This window comes from Oncorhynchus gorbuscha, linkage group LG05 (genome assembly GCF_021184085.1).
Source record: "Oncorhynchus gorbuscha isolate QuinsamMale2020 ecotype Even-year linkage group LG05, OgorEven_v1.0, whole genome shotgun sequence".
In the NCBI taxonomy this organism is placed as follows: Eukaryota; Metazoa; Chordata; class Actinopteri; order Salmoniformes; family Salmonidae; genus Oncorhynchus; species Oncorhynchus gorbuscha.
The window spans coordinates 104,220-118,655 of record NC_060177.1 but is presented as its reverse complement, the minus strand read 5'-3'; the positions used below and the strand labels follow the sequence as shown (position 1 = coordinate 118,655).

At 48.2% G+C, this 14,436-nt stretch overlaps 1 protein-coding gene across 3 annotated transcripts in view; it reads right to left on the bottom strand.

The window, feature by feature from the left end:
* LOC124035432 (isocitrate dehydrogenase [NADP], mitochondrial-like) overlaps positions 1 to 14,436 on the bottom strand; it is an 84,755-nt gene that overhangs the window by 5,138 nt on the left and 65,181 nt on the right. For all 3 annotated transcript variants that reach the window (XR_006838734.1, XM_046348880.1, XM_046348879.1), the window contains 2 exons: positions 12,225 to 12,322; positions 8,489 to 8,581 (listed from right to left, as the gene is read on the bottom strand). Coding sequence is in view for 2 of the 3 variants with exons in the window: in XM_046348880.1 (XP_046204836.1) it covers positions 8,489 to 8,581; positions 12,225 to 12,322 (191 nt within the window). In the remaining variant the exon portion in view is untranslated. The remainder of the gene's footprint in view (positions 1 to 8,488; positions 8,582 to 12,224; positions 12,323 to 14,436) is intronic.

The following is a 14,436-nucleotide window of genomic DNA, read 5'->3' as shown; positions in this document are numbered from 1 at the left end:
ACCCTAACGGAGGAGAGACCTAACCCTAACGGAGGAGAGGAGAGACCTAACCCTAACGGAGGAGAGACCTAACCCTAACGGAGGAGAGACCTAACCCTAACGGAGGAGAGACCTAACCCTAACGGAGGAGAGACCTAACCCTAACGGAGGAGAGACCTAACCCTAACGGAGGAGAGGAGAGACCTAACCCTAACGGAGGAGAGACCTAACCCTAACGGAGGAGACCTAACCCTAACGGACCTAACCCTAACGGAGGAGAGACCTAACCCTAACGGAGGAGAGACCTAACCCTAACGGAGGAGAGACCTAACCCTAACGGAGGAGAGACCTAACCCTAACGGAGGAGAGACCTAACCCTAACGGAACGGAGGAGAGACCTAACCCTAACGGAGAGGAGAGACCTAACCCTAACGGAGGGAGGAGAGACCTAACCCTAACGGAGGAGAGGAGAGACCTAACCCTAACGGAGACCTAACCCTAACGGAGAGAGAGAGACCTAACCTAACGGAGGAGAGACCTAACCCTAACGGAGGAGAGACCTAACCCTAACGGAGGAGAGACCTAACCCTAACGGAGGAGAGACCTAACCCTAACGGAGGAGAGACCTAACCCTAACGGAGGAGAGACCTAACCCTAACGGAGGAGAGACCTAACCCTAACGGAGGAGAGACCTAACCCTAACGGAGGAGAGACCTAACCCTAACGGAGGAGAGGAGAGACCTAACCCTAACGGAGGAGAGGAGAGACCTAACCCTAACGGAGGAGAGGAGAGACCTAACCCTAACGGAGGAGAGGAGAGACCTAACCCTAACGGAGGAGAGACCTAACCCTAACGGAGGGAGGAGAGACCTAACCCTAACGGAGGAGGAGAGACCTAACCCTAACGGAGGAGAGGAGAGACCTAACCCTAACGGAGGAGAGACCTAACCTAACGGAGGAGAGACCTAACCCTAACGGAGGAGGACGGAGGAGAGACCTAGACCTAACCCTAACGGAGGAGAGGAGAGACCTAACCCTAACGGAGGAGAGGAGAGACCTAACCCTAACGGAGGAGAGGAGAGACCTAACCCTAACGGAGGACCTAACCCTAACGGAGGAGGAGAGACCTAACCCTAACGGAGGAGAGACCTAACCCTAACGGAGGAGAGACCTAACCCTAACGGACCCTAACGGAGGAGAGACCTAACCCTAACGGAGGAGAGACCTAACCCTAACGGAGGAGAGACCTAACCCTAACGGAGGAGAGGAGAGACCTAACCCTAACGGAGGAGAGGAGAGACCTAACCCTAACGGAGGAGAGGAGAGACCTAACCTAACGGAGGAGAGGAGAGACCTAACCCTAACGGAGGAGAGGAGAGACCTAACCCTAACGGAGGAGAGACCTAACCCTAACGGAGAGACGGAGGAGAGACCTAACCCTAACGGAGGAGAGGACCTAACCCTAACGGAGAGAGGAGAGACCTAACCCTAACGGAGGAGAGGAGAGACCTAACCCTAACGGAGGAGAGGAGAGACCTAACCCTAACGGAGGAGAGGAGAGACCTAACCCTAACGGAGGAGAGGAGAGACCTAACCCTAACGGAGGAGAGGAGAGACCTAACCCTAACGGAGGAGAGACCTAACCCTAACGGAGGAGAGACCTAACCCTAACGGAGGAGAGACCTAACCCTAACGGAGGAGAGACCTAACCCTAACGGAGGAGAGGACCTAACCCTAACGGAGGAGAGGAGAGACCTAACCCTAACGGAGGAGAGGAGAGACCTAACCCTAACGGAGGAGAGGAGAGACCTAACCCTAACGGAGGAGAGGAGAGACCTAACCCTAACGGAGGAGAGGAGAGACCTAACCCTAACGGAGGAGAGACCTAACCCTAACGGAGGAGAGACCTAACCCTAACGGAGGAGAGACCTAACCCTAACGGAGGAGAGACCTAACCCTAACGGAGGAGAGACCTAACCCTAACGGAGGAGAGACCTAACCCTAACGGAGGAGAGACCTAACCCTAACGGAGGAGAGACCTAACCCTAACGGAGGAGAGGAGAGACCTAACCCTAACGGAGGAGAGGAGAGACCTAACCCTAACGGAGGAGAGGAGAGACCTAACCCTAACGGAGGAGAGACCTAACCCTAACGGAGGAGCGACCTAACCCTAACGGGAGGAGAGACCTAACCCTAACGGAGGAGAGACCTAACCCTAACGGAGAGAGACCTAACCCTAACGGAGGAGAGACCTAACCCTAACGGGAGGAGAGACCTAACCCTAACGGAGGAGAGACCTAACCCTAACGGAGGAGAGACCTAACCCTAACGGAGGAGAGGACCTAACCTAACGGAGGAGAGACCTAACAAGGAGAGGAGAGACCTAACCCTAACGGAGGAGAGGAGAGACCTAACCCTAACGGAGGAGAGGAGAGACCTAACCCTAACGGAGGAGAGGAGAGACCTAACCCTAACGGAGGAGAGGAGAGACCTAACCCTAACGGAGGAGAGGAGAGACCTAACCCTAACGGAGGAGAGACCTAACCCTAACGGAGGAGAGGAGAGACCTAACCCTAACGGAGGAGAGGAGAGACCTAACCCTAACGGAAGAGAGGAGAGACCTAACCCTAACGGAAGAGAGGAGAGACCTAACCCTAACGGAGGAGAGGAGAGACCTAACCCTAACGGAGGAGAGGAGAGACCTAACCCTAACGGAGGAGAGGAGAGACCTAACCCTAACGGAGGAGAGACCTAACCCTAACGGAGGAGAGACCTAACCCTAACGGAGGGAGGAGGAGACCTAACCCTAACGGAGGAGAGACCTAACCCTAACGGAGGAGGAGAGACCTAACCCTAACGGAGGAGAGGAGAGACCTAACCCTAACGGAGGAGAGGAGAGACCTAACCCTAACGGAGGAGAGGAGAGACCTAACCCTAACGGAGGAGGAGACCTAACCCTAACGGGAGGAGAGACCTAACCCTAACGGAGGAGAGGAGAGACCTAACCCTAACGGAGGGAGGAGAGACCTAACCCTAACGGAGGAGGAGAGACCTAACCCTAACGGAGGAGAGGAGAGACCTAACCCTAACGGAGGAGAGACCTAACCCTAACGGAGGAGAGACCTAACCCTAACGGAGGAGAGGAGAGACCTAACCCTAACGGAGGAGAGGAGAGACCTAACCCTAACGGAGGAGAGGAGAGACCTAACCCTAACGGAGGAGAGACCTAACCCTAACGGAGGAGAGGAGAGACCTAACCCTAACGGAGGAGAGACCTAACCCTAACGGAGGAGAGACCTAACCCTAACGGAGGAGAGGAGAGACCTAACCCTAACGGAGGAGAGACCTAAGGACGGAGGAGAGACCTAACCCTAACGGAGAGACCTAACCCTAACGGAGGAGAGACCTAACCCTAACGGAGGAGAGGAGAGACCTAACCCTAACGGAGGAGAGACCTAACCCTAACGGAGGAGAGACCTAACCCTAACGGAGAGACCTAACCCTAACGGAGGAGAGACCTAACCCTAACGGAGGAGAGACGGAGGAGAGACCTAACCTAACGGAGGAGAGACCTAACCCTAACGGAGGAGAGACCTAACCCTAACGGAGGAGAGGAGAGACCTAACCCTAACGGAGGAGAGGAGAGACCTAACCCTAACGGAGGAGAGGAGAGACCTAACCCTAACGGAGGAGAGACCTAACCCTAACGGAGGAGAGACCTAACCCTAACGGAGGAGAGACCTAACCCTAACGGAGGAGAGGAGAGACCTAACCCTAACGGAGGAGAGGAGAGACCTAACCCTAACGGAGGAGAGGAGAGACCTAACCCTAACGGAGGAGAGGAGAGACCTAACCCTAACGGGAGAGAGAGGAGAGACCTAACCCTAACGGAGGAGAGGAGAGACCTAACCCTAACGGAGGAGAGGAGAGACCTAACCCTAACGGAGGAGAGGAGAGACCTAACCCTAACGGAGGAGAGACCTAACCCTAACGGAGGAGAGACCTAACCCTAACGGAGGAGAGACCTAACCCTAACGGAGGAGAGACCTAACCCTAACGGAGGAGAGGAGAGACCTAACCCTAACGGAGGAGAGGAGAGACCTAACCCTAACGGAGGAGAGACCTAACCCGGAGGGAGGGAGGAGAGAGGAGACCTAACCCTAACGGAGGAGAGACCTAACCCTAACGGAGAGAGGAGAGACCTAACCCTAACGGAGGAGAGGAGAGACCTAACCCTAACGGGAGAGGAGAGACCTAACCCTAACGGAGGAGAGGAGAGACCTAACCCTAACGGAGGAGAGGAGAGACCTAACAGAGGAGAGGAGAGACCTAACCCTAATGGAGGAGAGGAGAGACCTAACCCTAACGGAGGAGAGGAGAGACCTAACCCTAACGGAGGAGAGGAGAGACCTAACCCTAACGGAGGAGAGGGAGACCTAACCCTAACGGAGGAGAGGAGAGACCTAACCCTAACGGAGGAGAGGAGAGACCTAACCCTAACGGAGGAGAGGAGAGACCTAACCCTAACGGAGGAGAGGAGAGACCTAACCCTAACGGAGAGAGGAGAGACCTAACCCTAACGGAGGAGAGGAGAGACCTAACCCTAACGGAGGAGAGGAGAGACCTAACCCTAACGGAGGAGAGAGACCTAACCCTAACGGAGGAGAGACCTAACCCTAACGGAGAGAGAGACCTAACCCTAACGGAGGGAGGAGGAGACCTAACCCTAACGGAGGAGAGGAGAGACCTAACCCTAACGGAGGAGAGGAGAGACCTAACCCTAACGGAGGAGAGGAGAGACCTAACCCTAACGGAGGAGAGGAGAGACCTAACCTAACGGAGGAGAGGAGAGACCTAACCCTAACGGAGGAGAGGAGAGACCTAACCCTAACGGAGAGAGGAGAGACCTAACCCTAACGGAGGAGAGGAGAGACCTAACCCTAACGGAGGAGAGGAGAGACCTAACCCTAACGGAGGAGAGGAGAGACCTAACCCTAACGGAAGAGAGGAGACCTAACCTAACGGAGGAGAGGAGAGACCTAACCCTAACGGAGGAGAGACCTAACCCTAACGGAGGAGAGAGAGACCTAACCCTAACGGAGGAGAGAGAGAGACCTAACCCTAACGGAGGAGAGGAGAGACCTAACCTAACGGAGGAGAGACCTAACCCTAACGGAGGAGAGAGAGAGACCTAACCCTAACGGAGGAGAGGAGAGACCTAACCCTAACGGAGGAGAGGAGAGACCTAACCCTAACGGAGGAGAGACCTAACCCTAACGGAGGAGAGGAGAGACCTAACCCTAACGGAGGAGAGGAGAGACCTAACCCTAACGGAGGAGAGGAGAGACCTAACCCTAACGGAGGAGAGGAGAGACCTAACCCTAACGGAGGAGAGGAGAGACCTAACCCTAACGGAGGAGAGGAGAGACCTAACCCTAACGGAAGAGAGGAGAGACCTAACCCTAACGGAGGAGAGGAGAGACCTAACCCTAACGGAGGAGAGGAGAGACCTAACCCTAACGGAGGAGAGGAGAGACCTAACCCTAACGGAAGAGAGGAGAGACCTAACCCTAACGGAGGAGAGGAGAGACCTAACCCTAACGGAGGAGAGACCTAACCCTAACGGAGACCTAACCCTAACGGAGGAGGAGAGACCTAACCCTAACGGAGGAGAGGAGAGACCTAACCCTAACGGAGGGAGGAGAGACCTAACCCTAACGGAGAGAGGAGAGACCTAACCCTAACGGAGGAGAGACCTAACCCTAACGGAGGAGAGACCTAACCCTAACGGAGGAGAGACCTAACCCTAACGGAGGAGAGGAGAGACCTAACCCTAACGGAAGAGAGGAGAGACCTAACCCTAACGGAGGAGAGGAGAGACCTAACCCTAACGGAAGAGAGGAGAGACCTAACCCTAACGGAGGAGAGGAGAGACCTAACCCTAACGGAGAGAGGAGAGACCTAACCCTAACGGAGAGAGGAGAGACCTAACCCTAACGGAGGAGACGGGAGAGACCTAACCCTAACGGAGGAGAGGAGAGACCTAACCCTAACGGAGGAGAGGAGAGACCTAACCCTAACGGAGGAGAGGAGAGACCTAACCCTAACGGAGGAGAGGAGAGACCTAACCCTAACGGAGGAGAGACCTAACCCTAACGGAGGAGAGGAGAGACCTAACCCTAACGGAGGAGAGGAGAGACCTAACCCTAACGGAGGAGAGGAGAGACCTAACCCTAACGGAGGAGAGGAGAGACCTAACCCTAACGGAGGAGAGACCTAACCCTAACGGAGGAGAGGAGAGACCTAACCCTAAGGGAGGAGAGACCTAACCCTAAAGGAGCTCCGAGACTAAAAAAACAGTATTGGTTGTTTGAAGTAACTTCTTTGCTGTTGTAATATCGCAAACAGAAAAAAACGGATTCCAGCTTTAAAACTGGCATATAACCCGCAATCTGATTGAATCATAGGTTTAAGTTGGCCGGGGTTATACTGTGGACATGAATGGATTGTACTGTCTAGTGTAGTCACTTGGCCAGGGTTATACTAAGGACATGACGACTTACAGTCATGTGTGCATACATTCTACGTATGGGTGGTCCCGGGGATCGAACCCACTACCCTGGCGTTACAAGCGCCATGCTCTACCAACTGAGCTACAGAAGGACCAGTACATGACTGTACTGTACTGTCTAGTGTAGTCACTTGGCCAGGGTTATACTAAGGACATGACTGTACTGTACTGTCCAGTGTAGTTACTTGGCCAGGGTTATACTAAGGACATGACTGTACTGTACTGTCCAGTGTAGTCACTTGGCCAGGGTTATACTAAGGACATGACTGTACTGTACTGTCTAGTGTAGTCACTTGGCCAGGGTTATACTAAGGACATGACTGTACTGTACTGTCCAGTGTAGTCACTTGGCCAGGGTTATACTAAGGACATGACTGTACTGTACTGTCTAGTGTAGTCACTTGGCCAGGGTTATACTAAGGACATGACTGTACTGTACTGTCCAGTGTAGTCACTTGGCCAGGGTTATACTAAGGACATGACTGTACTGTACTGTCCAGTGTAGTCACTTGGCCAGGGTTATACTAAGGACATGACTGTACTGTACTGTCTAGTGTAGTCACTTGGCCAGGGTTATACTAAGGACATGACTGTACTGTACTGTCCAGTGTAGTCACTTGGCCAGGGTTATACTAAGGACATGACTGTACTGTACTGTCTAGTGTAGTCACTTGGCCAGGGTTATACTAAGGACATGACTGTACTGTACTGTCTAGTGTAGTCACTTGGCCAGGGTTATACTAAGGACATGACTGTACTGTACTGTCTAGTGTAGTCACTTGGCCAGGGTTATACTAAGGACATGACTGTACTGTACTGTCCAGTGTAGTCACTTGGCCAGGGTTATACTAAGGACATGACTGTACTGTACTGTCTAGTGTAGTCACTTGGCCAGGGTTATACTAAGGACATGACTGTACTGTACTGTCTAGTGTAGTCACTTGGCCAGGGTTATACTAAGGACATGACTGTACTGTACTGTCTAGTGTAGTCACTTGGCCAGGGTTATACTAAGGACATGACTGTACTGTACTGTCTAGTGTAGTCACTTGGCCAGGGTTATACTAAGGACATGACTGTACTGTACTGTCTAGTGTAGTCACTTGGCCAGGGTTATACTAAGGACATGACTGTACTGTACTGTCCAGTGTAGTCACTTGGCCAGGGTTATACTAAGGACATGACTGTACTGTACTGTCCAGTGTAGTTACTTGGCCAGGGTTACTTGGCCAGGGTTACCACTAAGGACATGACTGTACTGTACTGTCTAGTGTAGTTACTTGGCCAGGGTTATACTAAGGACATGACTGTACTGTACTGTCCAGTGTAGTCACTTGGCTAGGGTTATACTAAGGACATGACTGTACTGTACTGTCTAGTGTAGTCACTTGGCCAGGGTTATACTAAGGACATGACTGTACTGTACTGTCTAGTGTAGTTACTTGGCCAGGGTTATACTAAGGACATGACTGTACTGTACTGTCTAGTGTAGTCACTTGGCCAGGGTTATACTAAGGACATGACTGTACTGTACTGTCTAGTGTAGTCACTTGGCCAGGGTTATACTAAGGACATGACTGTACTGTACTGTCTAGTGTAGTCACTTGGCCAGGGTTATACTAAAGACATGACTGTACTGTACTGTCTAGTGTAGTCACTTGGCCAGGGTTATACTAAAGACATGACTGTACTGTACTGTCTAGTGTAGTTACTTGGCCAGGGTTATACTAAGGACATGACTGTACTGTACTGTCCAGTGTAGTCACTTGGCCAGGGTTATACTAAAGACATGACTGTACTGTACTGTCTAGTGTAGTTACTTGGCCAGGGTTATACTAAGGACATGACTGTACTGTACTGTCCAGTGTAGTCACTTGGCCAGGGTTATACTAAGGACATGACTGTACTGTATAGTGTGGTATATATGCATGTAGTCACTTTGCCAGGCCGTGGATGCAGCCAGCCAGGTCCTTGGTCATCACACCACTCTCCACGATCTCCACACACACCCTCTCCAGAGTCTGGGAGAACCTACAGGTCAACAGGGGTTAGGGTTAGTTACCTACAGGGGTCAATGAGACAACAGCATGTTAAGTATATTACAGGTTTTAGTAGTTATTGATCAAATCAAATGTTATTTGTCACATGTGCCAAATACACCAGGTGAAATGCTTACTTTACAAGCCATTAACCAACAATGCGGTTTTAAGAAAAATAAGTGTTAAGTAAAAAATAGATTCAAAAAATAACAAATTCTTAAAGAGCAGCAGTAAAATAACAGTTGTGTGGTTATATACTGGGGGTACCGGTACAGAGTCAATGTGCAGTGGCACCGGTTAGTGGAGCAGCGTGAAAGAGGGGTGGGGGAGGCAATGCAAATAGTCTGGGTAGCCATTTGATTAGATGTTCTTGAGTGTTATGGCTTGGGGGTAGAAGCTGCTAAGAAGTATTTTGGACCTAGACTTGGTGCTCCGGTACCACTTGTCGTGCAGTAGCAGAGAGAACAGTCTATGACTTGGTGCTCCGGTACCGCTCGCTGTGTGGTAGCAGAGAGAACAGTCTATGACTGGGGTGGCTGGAGTCTTTGGCAGTTGTTAGGGCCTTCCTCTGACACCGCCTGGTATAGAGGTCCTGGATGACAGGAAGCTTGGCCCCAGTGATATACACAGTTGCCATACCTGGCAGTGATGCAACCAGTCAGGATACTCTCGATGGTGCCGCTGTAGAACTTTTTGAGGATCTGGAGACCCATGCCAAATCTTTTTAGTCTCCTGAGGGAGAATAGGCTTTTTGTCGTGCCCTCTTCACAACTGTCTTGGTGTGTGATAGTTCGTTGGTGATGTGGACACCAAGGAACTTGAAGCTCTCAACCTGCTCCACTACAGCCCCGTCGATGAGAATGGGGGTGTGCTCGGTCCTCCTTTTTCTGTAGTCCACAATCATCTCCTTTGCCTTGATCACGTTGAGGGAGAGGTTGTTATCCTGGCACCACACGGTCAGGTCTCTGACCTCCCAATAGGCTGTGTCATCATTGTCGGTGATCAGGCCTACCATTGATGTGTCATCAGCAAATTTAATGATGGTGTTGGAGTCATGCCTAGCTGTGTGGTCATGAGTGAACAGGGAGTACAGGAGGGGACTAAGTATACACCCCTGAGGGGCCCCGTGTTGAGGATCAGCGTGGCAGATGTGTTGTTACCTACCCTTACCACCTGGGGACAGCCTGTCAGGAAGTCCAGGATCCAGTTGCAGAGGGAGGTGTTTAGTCCCAGGGTCCTTAGCTTAGTGATGAGCTGTGAGGGCACTATGGTATTGAACGCTGAGTTGTAGTCAATTAATAGCATTCTCACGTAGGTGTTCCTTTTGTCCAGGTGGGAAAGGGCAGTGTGGAGATGAAATAGCGATTGCGTCATCTGTGGATCTGTTGGGGCGGTATGAAAATTGGAGTGGGTCTAGGGTTTCTGGGATAATGGTGTTGATGTGACCATGACCAGCCTTTCCAAGCTACAGACGTGAGTGCTACGGGTCGGTAGTCATTTAGGCAGGTTACTTGAGTGTTCTTGGGCAAAGGGACTATGGTCGTGTGCTTGAAACATGTTGGTATTACAGACTCAGTCAGGGACAGGTGGAAAATGTCAGTGAAGACACTTGCCAGTTGGTCAGTGTATGCTCGGAATACATGTCCTGGTAATGTGAATGTACACGCCCTGGCCTTGTGAATGATGAGAGCGTAGCTGATGTGATGTACAGTCATCCGGAACAGCTGATGCTTTCATGCATGCTTCAGTGTTGCTATTCTCGAAGCAAGCATAGAAGTAATTTAGCTCGTCAGGTAGGCTTGTGTCACTAGGCAGCTCGTGGCTGTGCTTCCCTTTGTAGTCTGTAATAGTTTGCAAGCCCTGCCACATTCTATGAAAGTCGGGGCCAGTGTAGTACGATTCGATCTTAGTCCTGTATTGATGCTTTGCCTGTTTAATGGTTCGTCGGAGGGCATAACGGGATTTCTTATAAGCGCCCGGGTTAGAGTCCCACTCCTTCAAAGTGGCAGCTCTACTCTTTAGCTTAGTCAGGATGTTGCCTGTAATACATGGCTTCTGGTTGGGGTATGTATGTACGGTCACAACATCATCAATGCACTTATTGATGAAGCCAGTGACTGATGTGGTGTACTCCTCAATGCCATTGGAAGAATCCCGGAACATATTGGTTTTAGTAGTTATTGAGATATTACAGGTTTTAGTAGTTATTGAGATATTACAGGTTTTAGTAGTTATTGAGATATTACATGGTTTTAGTAGTTAGTGAGATATTACAGGGTTTTAGTAGTTATTGAGATATTACAGGGTTTTAGTAGTTATTGAGATATTACAGGGTTTTAGTAGTTATTGAGATATTACAGGTAAGTGTTTTAGTAGTTATTGAGATATCACAGGGTTTTAGTAGTTATTGAGATATTACATGGTTTTAGTAGTTATTGAGATATTACAGGTTTTAGTAGTTATTGAGATATTACATGGTTTTAGTAGTTATTGAGATATTACATGGTTTTAGTAGTTATTGAGATATTACAGGTTTTAGTAGTTATTGAGATATTACATGGTTTTAGTAGTTATTGAGATATTACATGGTTTTAGTAGTTATTGAGATATTACAGGGTTTTAGTAGTTATTGAGATATTACAGGGTTTTAGTAGTTATTGAGATATTACAGGGTTTTAGTAGTTATTGAGATATTACAGGTCAGGGTTTTAGTAGTTATTGAGATATTACAGGGTTTTAGTAGTTATTGAGATATTACAGGTCAGGGTTTTAGTAGTTATTGAGATATTACATGGTTTTAGTAGTTATTGAGATATTACATGGTTTTAGTAGTTATTGAGATATTACAGGTTTTAGTAGTTATTGAGATATTACAGGGTTTAGTAGTTATTGAGATATTACAGGGTTTTAGTAGTTATTGAGATATTACAGGTCAGGGTTTTAGTAGTTATTGAGATATTACATGGTTTTAGTAGTTATTGAGATATTACATGGTTTTAGTAGTTATTGAGATATTACATGGTTTTAGTAGTTATTGAGATATTACATGGTTTTAGTAGTTATTGAGATATTACAGGGTTTTAGTAGTTATTGAGATATTACATGGTTTTAGTAGTTATTGAGATATTACATGGTTTTAGTAGTTATTGAGATATTACAGGGTTTTAGTAGTTATTGAGGGTTTTAGTAGTTAGTGAGATATTACATGGTTTTAGTAGTTAGTGAGATATTACAGGGTTTTAGTAGTTATTGAGATATTACAGGGTTTTAGTAGTTATTGAGATATTACAGGGTTTTAGTAGTTATTGAGATATTACAGGTTTTAGTAGTTATTGAGATATTACAGGTCAGGGTTTTAGTAGTTATTGAGATATTACATGGTTTTAGTAGTTATTGAGATATTACATGGTTTTAGAAGTTATTGAGATATTACAGGTAAGTGTTTTAGTAGTTATTGAGATATCACAGGGTTTTAGTAGTTATTGAGATATTACAGGGTTTTAGTAGTTATTGAGATATTACAGGTCAGGGTTTTAGTAGTTATTGAGATATTACAGGTTTTAGTAGTTATTGAGATATTACATGGTTTTAGAAGTTATTGAGATATTACAGGTAAGCGTTTTAGTAGTTATTACCTGATGAGGTCTGGGTTTCCATCCAGTTTCCCTCGGTGTTCCAGCCCTCTGGTCCAGGCAAAGATACTGGCGATGGGGTTGGTGCTGGTGGGTCGGCCCTACAGGATGAGAGAGGACAGTGCCCTGTTTTTATCTGCGGCTAACATGCATCCTTCGTCCTGTCATGACTGTCCTGTGAGGATCCGACTGGATCAGATCAGCTTGGCAATGGATGACAGAAATCAGACCCTCTCACCCACAGAGAGGGGGGGGGGCTGCTGGGGGGTTGACACCTCACGCCCAATTGTAAATTAAGGGAGAGAACATCCCTCTCCAAATTCACACAGGAATGTTCAACACAGAGACTTTTCCCACTGAAACTTTAACAAAGAATGTGGAGAATGGTCAGAGGCGAGCTATAGAAAACTAATGTTATATGGGTTGTTATTTTGTGATGTCATAAGAAATACTGTAACTTCAAAAGTATATACACTTCATTTACGAAATCTCCATCCTTTACATTGTGAACAATGATGAAAGTATTTATGTTAAGATATTAATGTGATTTTAGGAGCCATAAGAGATCATTTGTCTCCTATAAACTTTGCACAGTAAGTAGCCACGCCCGAGTGAGGTCAGCGAGTGTGTCAGTCTGACGGAACTGTCCCTTTTGACCAGAAAGTACATAAAATTATTGGTAATGAAATGAACATTTAGACCAGAGAGGCGTGTAGTTGCAGCTGACGTCCAAAGTGGTCCAACTCTGAATATCAACGAGGTAGATGCGAGAGGAGGCGAGAAGCTCACGGATAATGACTGGTACGGCTGATTAGCTGTCCTAAGTAAAGTATCTAGAGAAGCACATTTAAGTGGGACCATTCTATTTCTCTTCAAACTGTCGTATTCTACTACTCTCATCACCCTTGTGAACCATCAACAAGGCTGGCTAGCCTATCTTCAAAGAAGCAGCTTCCAGAGCGAATGGAAGGAGAATCAACTCTGTATTTGTTCAGGACGACACGACAAGTCACTGGGCAGAAAATATCAACAGTGGAAGAGACGGGTGAACCCTCTTGGACAATCAGAGCCTTACAAGTCACTGGGCAGAAAATATCAACAGTGGAAGAGACGGGTGAACCCTCTTGGACAATCAGAGCCTTACAAGTCACTGGGCAGAAAATATCAACAGTGGAAGAGACGGGTGAATCAGTCACAATCACGGGTGAAGCCTTACAAGTCACTGGGCAGAAAATATCAACAGTGGAAGAGACGGGTGAACCCTCTTGGACAATCAGAGCCTTACAAGTCACTGGGCAGAAAATATCAACAGTGGAAGAGACGGGTGAACCCTCTTGGACAATCAGAGCCTTACAAGTCACTGGGCAGAAAATATCAACAGTGGAAGAGACGGGTGAACCCTCTTGGACAATCAGAGCCTTACAAGTCACTGGGCAGAAAATATCAACAGTGGAAGAGACTGGGGGTGAACCCTCTTGGACAATCAGAGCCTTACAAGTCACTGGGCAGAAAATATCAACACGGGTGAACCCTCTTGGAAGAGTCACTGGGCAGAAAATATCAACAGTGGAAGAACGGGTGAACCCTCTTGGACAATCAGAGCCTTACAAGTCACTGGGCAGAAAATATCAACAGTGGAAGAGACGGGTGAACCCTCTTGGACAATCAGCCTTACAAGTCACTGGGCAGAAAATATCAAAGTCACTGACAATCAGAGCCTTACAAGTCACTGGGCAGAAAATATCAGACAACAGAGGGTCACTGAACCCTCTTGGACAATCAGAGCCTTACAAGTCACTGGGCAGAAAATATCAACAGTGGAAGAGACGGGTGAACCCTCTTGGACAATCAGAGCCTTACAAGTCACTGGGCAGAAAATATCAACAGTGGAAAAATATCAGAGCCTTACAAGTCACTGGGGAAGTGGAAGAGACGGGTGAACCCTCTTGGACAATCAGAGCCTTCAACCGGGTGGCTCGGAAAGGCTCAACAACCTTCCTGGTAATCACCTTCCTGAAGGACCTGGTTCTGACATAGATCCATGGCAAACTAAGGAATTTACACATAAAAACATGAACGCTTTCTTACTCCAAATGGGCAGCGGTTCATGTGCAAAGTATATGATTACTGTGAGAGTAGATCCTCCAATGTATCAACGGGTTAGGGTTAGGGTTACCCTAACCCAAAGTATATGATGACTGTGAGAGTAGTTCCT